Below are 8,833 nucleotides of genomic sequence, written 5' to 3'. Positions count from 1 at the left end.
TTAATTATTGTGGGAGGTGTTGGGAGACTTGCTATTATTGTTGTATTTATGTGCCACGTGGTACGCCCCTATTGGAGCTCAATAGGTGGTTTGTAAGGCTCGGGCTAATCTACCTTTGGCCGGGTAATTTAGCACCGAGTGAGGGCTACGGCTCGAGGTTAATGGAGGGATATAAGGATGGTTGTTTGTGTTTATTATAATATTTCTTATATTTGTTGGAATTATATTATTTTTAATTCTCACTTAGTAAGCACACACTTAACTGTTTGTATACACTATCATAAATTGGCTTTGGTTACTGGAACTTTTGAGTCTCATTATGTGGTTAACAATTTTCAGGAGAAGAGCCACGAGTGACACGTAGAGGAGTCCCAGAGGCTTAGTGGTATAGATCCACTGTCTCTTTTGGGTATTTAATTTATGATTTATAATGTGTTATATTGCCAATATTAGGACTTTTTTATGTTTATTGTCAATTATATGAATATATAAATGTAATCATGCCTTTCAAACTATTTCTATTTTTGGTACAATTTGGATGACTGTAATTTTAATATTTGGTTTACTTTGGATTGGTTAAAATGGCATGATTATAAGGCCAAATAACTGGCTTGTGTTGAAAATTGACTAAATTGCTTATTTTACTTGTTGGGAGTATAAGGATGGACAAATGTGATTTAGTTTACTTGTTGGGAGTATAAGGATGGACAAATGTGATTAGCCTAATGGCATGTGGGAGGTAAAAATTTATCTGAAATGTTATAGTATGTGAGTTGAAGCCAATTATAAAATATTTTATATCGAAATTATTGATATAAAAATGTGTTGGGTGGCTGTAACCCAACTATGGTTGAGTTAAATTATTTAAAAAAAAAATTTGGTGTGTTACAAATTTTGGTATCAGAGCTACATGTTTCAAATTCTTATAAATTATGAAATTGTTATACATTAACCTAGTTTATTGGCAATATACATTAGTAAATCATAATACTTCTCCATTATTTTTCTTGTCTTAGTGTTAATTTAATTATGTGACTTCCATCCTTTAGGAGGGGAGAGATGGTGTCCAAAACTAGGAGAGGTGGCGAAATTACCGGTGATTCTATAGAGCCAATAGGAAATGACATACCTTCACTGCCACAACCGGAGCCCACACAGCAACAAATTGGGCAGGGCGAGCCCATACAGTCACAACTAAGGCAGGATGAGCCAACCATGAGGCAAATGATGGATCTACTATATAATCTTAGTGACCGCATGAAGAGACAAGAAGAAGAGTTGGCCGCTTTAAGACAATATAAGGAGAATGACAACCGAGAGGGAAATGGCCAACAAGAAGGAAGCCATACCAAGGTATTCAATGCGAGCCAATCTGCTGATGAAGGCTTACCTCCTTATTCTCACCATGAGACTAGTCCGAAGAATGTGAGTCTCCACTCTGAGCAACAGACATCCACGATCACAAAGATCTGGAGTACTTTTCGTAAGTTTAATCCTCCTACTTTCGATGGAAATCTTAAGCCAGCAGTGGTTGAAGAATGGATAGATCAATTGGAGAGTATTTTTCGTATGGTTGTGTGCACTTCTAATCAAAAGGTGCAGCTGGCAATATTCCTACTACAGAAGAGTGCTAAGAAATGGTGGGAAACATCAGGACCGAAGGATGATTCCTCTCTTACTTGGGAAGATTTTAAAGCCATATTGTTCGAGAATTATTTTCTGAGAGCAGAAAAGGAGGCTGAGTTTCATGCATTCCGCCAGGGTGATTTAGATGAGGATGAATTTATTGAACAATTCTCAGAATTATCTAAATACTCTACTTACCTCCAAAAACATGAAGACACGGAGTGGATGGCTGAACGATTACTAGAGAAGGCGAGGCCTGATCTAAGGGAACAGTTAGCCCCTTTTGAGATCAAGACATTCAGTGAGATGTGCAATAAGCTTCGAATAGTTTCTCGGAGGAAGAGAGAGGCTAGATTAGAAGCTGATAGAGAGAGGAGGAAAGAACCTCATGGGAAGCCCCCTATCCACACCCGACCCATTGGTGGAGTAGAGAAGAGGAGCAGTCAAATCTTTGGAGGTTTTAGAAATCAGAAGAAGAAGGGCTACTATCATAAGGGCCAGAGCTACAGAGGGAATCAGAGTGGAAGTCAAGGGTCCTATAGGAGCCCAGCTACCTTTAATCCTACTCCTAGTGCTGCTAGTAATCAAGCATGCAGTAAGTGTGGGAAGTTTCATTCTGGTGATTGTTGGGTTTGTTACATCTGTCAGAAGCCTGGTCATATTGCTAGATTCTGCTATCAAAACCAAAATAGGGGTAATGATCAGAGACCTACAGTACCAGCACGAGTGTATGCCCTCTCTGGGCCAGAGGCTGCTAACAACCCTAATGCTATCCGAGGTATAATCCGAATCCTTGATAATGATGTTTGTGCTTTGTTTGATTCGGGTGCTACACACTCTTTTGTGTCTGATGAATGTATGAAAAGATGTAAATTGCTGTGTGTACCTTACCTTTTGATGTGAAGATTTCTACTCCTGCTGGTTTGACTGTAAGGACTGCTAAGGCATGTCTAAATGTAGAGGTTGAGTATGAGGGTCGAAAGACCACCATAGACCTCATTTGTTTGTCTTTGTCTGGGATTGATGTTATTGTGGGGATGGATTGGTTGTCTGCAAATGGAGCTGTACTTGATTGTCAGAAAAAGAGTGTGTCACTCTCAGCTCTTACTGTAACCCCTGTAGAGTCCCAAAGTCCTATGTTGTTGTCTGCAGCTCAAGTAGAACAGTGTATAAGAAAGGGCTGTCAAGCTTTTATGATTTTCTTCTCAATCAAGGCAGAGATTGAAGAAGGTGTAGATCAGATTCCAGTAGTAAGAGAATTCCCTGACGTCTTTCCTACTGAAGTGATCGGTTTGCCTCCAGAACGAGAGGTTGAGTTCTCGATTGAACTCGCACCTGGTACGGGGCCTATTTCTAAGGCACCCTATAGGATGTCTCCATCGGAGTTAGCTGAATTGAAGAGACAAATTGAAGAGTTGTTAGAGAAGGGGTTTATCAGACCGAGTGTATCACCATGGGGGTCACCGGTACTGTTTGTGAAAAAGAAAGATGGAAGCCTTAGATTGTGTATTGATTATAGACAATTGAATAAGGTAACCATCAAGAACAAGTACCCCTTACCTCGAATTGATGATTTGTTAGACCAATTAGTCAATTCAGCAGTGTTTTCTAAGATTGATCTAAGATCAGGGTATCATCAATTGAGGGTTAGAGCAGAGGATATCCCTAAAACTGCTTTTAGGACTAGATATGGGCACTATGAGTTCCTAGTGATGCCGTTTGGGTTAACAAATGCCCCAGCTGTCTTCATGGATTATATGAATCGAATCTTCAGGCCTTATCTCGATGAATTTGTTGTAGTCTTTATTGATGACATACTTATTTATTCTCGAGATGAGGTGGACCATGCTAGACATCTTAAAATTGTTTTGGAGATATTAAGAGAGCACAAGCTTATGCCAAGTTGAGCAAATGTGATTTTTGGCTTAAAGAAGTTAAATTCTTAGGCCATGTTGTTTCAGAAGAAGGGGTAGCAGTGGACCCTAGTAAGATAGATGCAGTGATGAAATGGGAGCAACCTCGAAGTGTGACAGAGATTAGGAGTTTCTTGGGTCTTGCAGGCTACTATCGTCGTTTCATTAAGGGTTTTTCACAAATTGCAATGCCCTTGACTAAGTTGACCAGGAAAGATGCTCCATTTATTTGGACGAACGAGTGTGAAGTTGCCTTCCAGGAGCTGAAAAAGAGGTTGACCACCACACCGGTGCTCACCTTACCTGTTCCAACTGCTCCTTATACCTTATATACTGATGCTTCTAAGAAAGGTTTAGGTTGTGTATTGATGCAGGAGGATCGAGTAGTGGCTTATGCCTCTCGACAGTTGAGACCTCATGAGGAAAATTACCCTACTCATGACTTGGAGCTTGCTGCTGTGGTATTTGCTTGAAGATTTGGAGGCACTATCTTTATGGTTCTTCTTTTGAGGTCTTCAGTGATCATAAAAGTTTAAAATATTTGTTTGATCAAAAGGAGCTCAACATGAGACAGCGCAGATGGATTGAGTTTTTGAAGGATTATGACTTTGAGTTGAAGTATCATCCAGGGAAAGCTAACGTAGTCGCCGACGCTCTGAGCAGGAAGCTTGTACATACTGCTCACATGATGGTCAGAGAACATGAATTATGGAGTAGTTTTCATGCAGTAAATGTAGAAGTAGTCGAAAATCGTTTGGCTGCTCTACATATTACTGAATTTGAGAATAATTTTTGGGAAGAAATTAGAATTGCGCAACAGAAGGATGATTATTTGAATAAGATTAGGGTAGAGATTGGGGCTGGAAAGGCTGAACATTTTGATGTGACCGATGATGATGTCGTAAGATATAAAGGTAGAGTGTGTGTGCCTAATGATACTCGATTGAAAAATATCCTACTTGAGGAGGCTCATCAGAGTAAATATACCATTCACCCAGGAGCAACTAAGATGTATCATGACTTAAGACGTGGTTGGTGGTGGCCAAGGATGAAGAGAGATGTAACTGAACATGTAACTCGTTGTTTGACTTGTCAGAAAGTCAAAATTGAGCATCAGAAACCAGCCGGGATGCTACAGTCTCTTGATATTCCAGAGTGGAAATGGGACAGCATTTCTATGGACTTCATTACAGGATTGCCTAGAACATCTTCTGGTCATGACACTATATGGGTAATCGTAGATCGACTCACCAAATCAGCTCATTTTCTGGCTACTAATATCAAGTATTCTCTCGAAAAATTAACTGAAATCTACATAAGAGAAGTGGTGAGATTGCATGGAGTGCCGACAAATATTGTATCTGATCGTGATCCGAGATTCACATCAAACTTTTGGAAGTCATTACAGGAAGCCATGGGTACTCGTCTGAGTTTTAGCACAGCTTACCACCCCCAGACCGATGGGCAAACGGAACGAACCATACAAACTCTTGAAGACATGTTAAGAGCTTGTGCCATTGAGCTTAGAGGTAATTGGGATAGTCACTTGCCATTAGCTGAATTTGCCTACAATAATAGTTTTCATTCTAGCATTCAGATGGCACCTTATGAGGCATTGTATGGAAGAAAATGTAGATCGCCACTGTGTTGGACAGAATTAAGTGAGAGAACTGTTTTGGGGCCAGACATTGTTGATGAGACTACCCAAAAGATTGCTTTAATCAAGCAAAAATTACTCACAGCTCAAAGTAGACAAAAGAGTTATGCGGATAAGAGGAGAAGACCGCTTGAGTTTGAAGTAGGTGACCATATATTTTTAAAAATCTCTCCGGTAACTGGTGTTGGAAGAGCTATTAAGGCTAAGAAGTTGACACCAAGGTTTATGGGGCCTTTTGAGATCTTAAAACGAGTTGGACCAGTAGCGTACCAAGTAGCATTACCACCCCAAATTGCTGGAATACACAATGTATTCCATGTGTCACAACTGAAAAAGTATCAACCAGATCCTTCCCATATAATTGAACCCGAGGAAATTGAACTCAGGGAGAATTTAACATTCAAAGCTGAACCAGAAAGGATTGTGGATTATAAGGACAAGCAATTAAGAAACAAGACCATTAGATTGGTTAAAGTAATCTGGAAGAGCACAACTCCAGGTGATGCTACGTGGGAGACCGAGGACAGTATGCGACGTGATTATCCTCGTCTTTTTGATTAAGTGAGTAGTTAATAGTTATTAATTTTAAATTTTGAGGACAAAATTTTTAAAAGGAGGGGAGAATTGTAACATCCCAATTTAAATTTTAATAGTTAATTTAGGTTAATAGAAATTTTTTTTTAAAAAAATAATATTTAGAGGTAAGAAAATTAGTAGAAAATGATTATTAAATCTAATTTAGGATATAATTCTAAATTTTAAAAAAATAAATAAATTTATAAAAAAATTAATTAAAAAAAAATTAAATTAATTATTAAATTATTATTATAATAAAAAAAAAGGGAAAAAGGTATGACAAAAAAAAGGAAAAAGAAGAGAAAACGAATTTGCTTTCGGCGCCGCATGAATAGTAAGTATAAATAATAATAATAAAAAAAGGGGGGAAGAGAGAGAAGAAGAAATAATAAAAAAAAAATGTGTGGGACCCACTGAATTTTTATAAAAACTCACCTTCCTTCATTTCCTCATTCATTCTGCGCGCGAGCTGAGGCGGAGAGAAGCGAGTTGCCGGTGCGAAATATCTAAATTTTTAAGGTAAGAGTTTTTAATAGGATATTTAGGGTGTGATTTTAAGCTTTTCAAGACTAAGTAAGTGTTCTAAAAATTTTTCTTAGTCATCCTTCTTATTTAGTTTCTGAGTTTGTAGTGGTAGAAAATTTAAGATCTGGAAGAGGGATGAATTTATGTTGAATAAATATGATTTTTGAGGTTGTCAGTAGTATAATAAATGTTCTAGAGTATAAATTTATTGATGATCTTTGAATCTGTGGCTTATGGATCAAATTTAAACTAGATCTGAAAATATATGTTGATTTATTGAGGTTTAGATGATTATTTGGGATGAGAAATGAATTATTATGGTTATAGGATTATGATTCTAAGCTAGAGACTCAATTTTTAATTTTTGGGTATTTTAGGTACGAATTTATAAAATAAAAAGAAAATTTTGATAATAGAAATTAGTTTAAAATTTGATTTTTAGATTATTAATGTTTATTGATAATTAAAAGAGGAGTTAAAAATTTTACTTAATAGTATTAACTATAGATTTGTATTAAGATTGAGATTAGGAATTATGTTATATTTTTAATTCTATTATTAGAATTATTTTATTAGTTTCAAAAATTGAAACTAATATTTATAAATAATATGTTATTTGTAGATTGTATTACTGGTGAAGATTGTGGAGAGAGAGAAATTTTAAGGAATAATTTATTGAAAAAGCCACAAGGTAACCATGCTTTTAATTTATGATTAGTGTTACTTCTTGTTAATTGGGTGATTATTGAGAAAATTATGAATTTTGTAATATTGTATAATTGTGCAATATTATTATGAATTTGTTTAATTATTGTGGGAGGTGTTGGGAGACTTGCTATTATTGTTGTATTTATGTGCCACGTGGTACGCCCCTATTGGAGCTCAATAGGTGGTTTGTAAGGGCTCGGGCTAATCTACCTTTGGCCGGGTAATTTAGCACCGAGTGAGGGCTACGGCTCGAGGTTAATGGAGGGATATAAGGATGGTTGTTTGTGTTTATTATAATATTTCTTATATTTGTTGGAATTATATTATTTTTAATTCTCACTTAGTAAGCACACACTTAACTGTTTGTATACACTATCATAAATTGGCTTTGGTTACTGGGACTTTTGAGTCTCATTATGTGGTTAACAATTTTCAGGAGAAGAGCCACGAGTGACACGTGGAGGAGTCCCAGAGGCTTAGTGGTATAGATCCACTGTCTCTTTTGGGTATTTAATTTATGATTTATAATGTGTTATATTGCCAATATTAGGACTTTTTTATGTTTATTGTCAATTATATGAATATATAAATGTAATCATGCCTTTCAAACTATTTCTATTTTTGGTACAATTTGGATGACTGTAATTTTAATATTTGGTTTACTTTGGATTGGTTAAAATGGCATGATTATAAGGCCAAATAACTGGCTTGTGTTGAAAATTGACTAAATTGCTTATTTTACTTGTTGGGAGTATAAGGATGGACAAATGTGATTTAGTTTACTTGTTGGGAGTATAAGGATGGACAAATGTGAATTAGCCTAATGGCATGTGGGAGGTAAAAATTTATCTGAAATGTTATAGTATGTGAGTTGAAGCCAATTATAAAATATTTTATATCGAAATTATTGATATAAAAATGTGTTGGGTGGCTGTAACCCAACTATGGTTGAGTTAAATTATTTAAAAAAAAAAAATTTGGTGTGTTACACTAGGGCTTGGGAGAACTGAGTATTGAAAGTATTTTGGAGCTCTTAAATATCAAAGGCAAGCTTTTCTTACTTAAATCTTCCTTTCTTATTCTATTTTTTGATGGTAAAGATTAGGGTTTGGTTGATAATAGTGATTTTCAGTCCATAGAAGCTATAGGTTCGAACCCATTGACTTATATAAAGTTAATGGGAGTAGATTGAGCTAAGTAAACTTGGTATTTATGATTTTATAATGATTAGTGGTTGAAGGACATTAAATGTCCGAAATTCTCATATATTTGATGGTTGGGGACAATGTGGTTTCATTAATGACCATTTAGGAGCTCAATATTATTAATGAGAGTTAAAGAAAGCTAAGAAACCTTATGGATATTTTTATATAAGTCAACAATAAATCTTGAGTATTAAGAAATGATAAAGTGTTAGTATAAGATAGCTCAAATATGAATATTGATGTTTTGCATGGCTATGCTTATAGAGTAACTACCATTGGCACCATTCAAGCTTCTTGAAAACTTTAAGAGTGAGTAATTGAGGGGTAAAACTTTTGACCTCTTAAATGTTTGAGGTAACTGGGAGAATTCTATTTTATACTTTTGTGTGTCTATTAGTTTATGAATTTATGACTTATTATTGAAATGTGTAAATTAAAAAGAAATGCAAATATGGCTTGATTTGTTAGAAAATTCACTAGATCAAATTTGTGAGTTTTATGCCTTGTGATGTAAAATTTTTTTGAGAACAAAATTGGTGAATTTTTATATTATACTTATTAGGAGTTCAATGATTTCGCGAATTGAGAAGTAACATGAATCTTTGTTTATAAGAAGTTCAATA

General features: G+C 35.7%; 1 protein-coding gene across 1 annotated transcript; it reads left to right on the top strand.

Moving 5' to 3' along the window:
* The first annotated feature begins 1,863 nt into the window (after positions 1–1,863).
* On the top strand, positions 1,864–7,734 carry LOC129297984 (uncharacterized). Its single transcript, XM_054936361.1, has 2 exons — positions 1,864–2,404; positions 7,442–7,734. Exons 1-2 carry the CDS (start codon positions 1,933–1,935, stop codon positions 7,483–7,485), a joined length of 516 nt encoding a protein of 171 aa, XP_054792336.1. The 5' UTR covers positions 1,864–1,932; the 3' UTR covers positions 7,486–7,734.
* Positions 7,735–8,833: the final 1,099 nt, after the last annotated feature.

The sequence above is a fragment of the Prosopis cineraria genome, unplaced genomic scaffold (assembly GCF_029017545.1).
Source record: "Prosopis cineraria cultivar Desert tree isolate PC_DT_omini unplaced genomic scaffold, ASM2901754v1 PC673, whole genome shotgun sequence".
In the NCBI taxonomy this organism is placed as follows: domain Eukaryota; kingdom Viridiplantae; phylum Streptophyta; class Magnoliopsida; order Fabales; family Fabaceae; genus Prosopis; species Prosopis cineraria.
This window is presented reverse-complemented; position numbering and strand designations above follow the sequence as displayed.

Bases quoted from the DNA above. Each gene is read 5' to 3' on its own strand.
- LOC129297984 (XM_054936361.1), top strand. From the start codon at position 1,933: ATGTGCAATAAGCTTCGAATAGTTTCTCGGAGGAAGAGAGAGGCTAGA. The intron at 2,405-7,441 runs GTATAATCCGAA...AACAATTTTCAG, and splicing joins CAACCCTAATGCTATCCGAG to GAGAAGAGCCACGAGTGACA.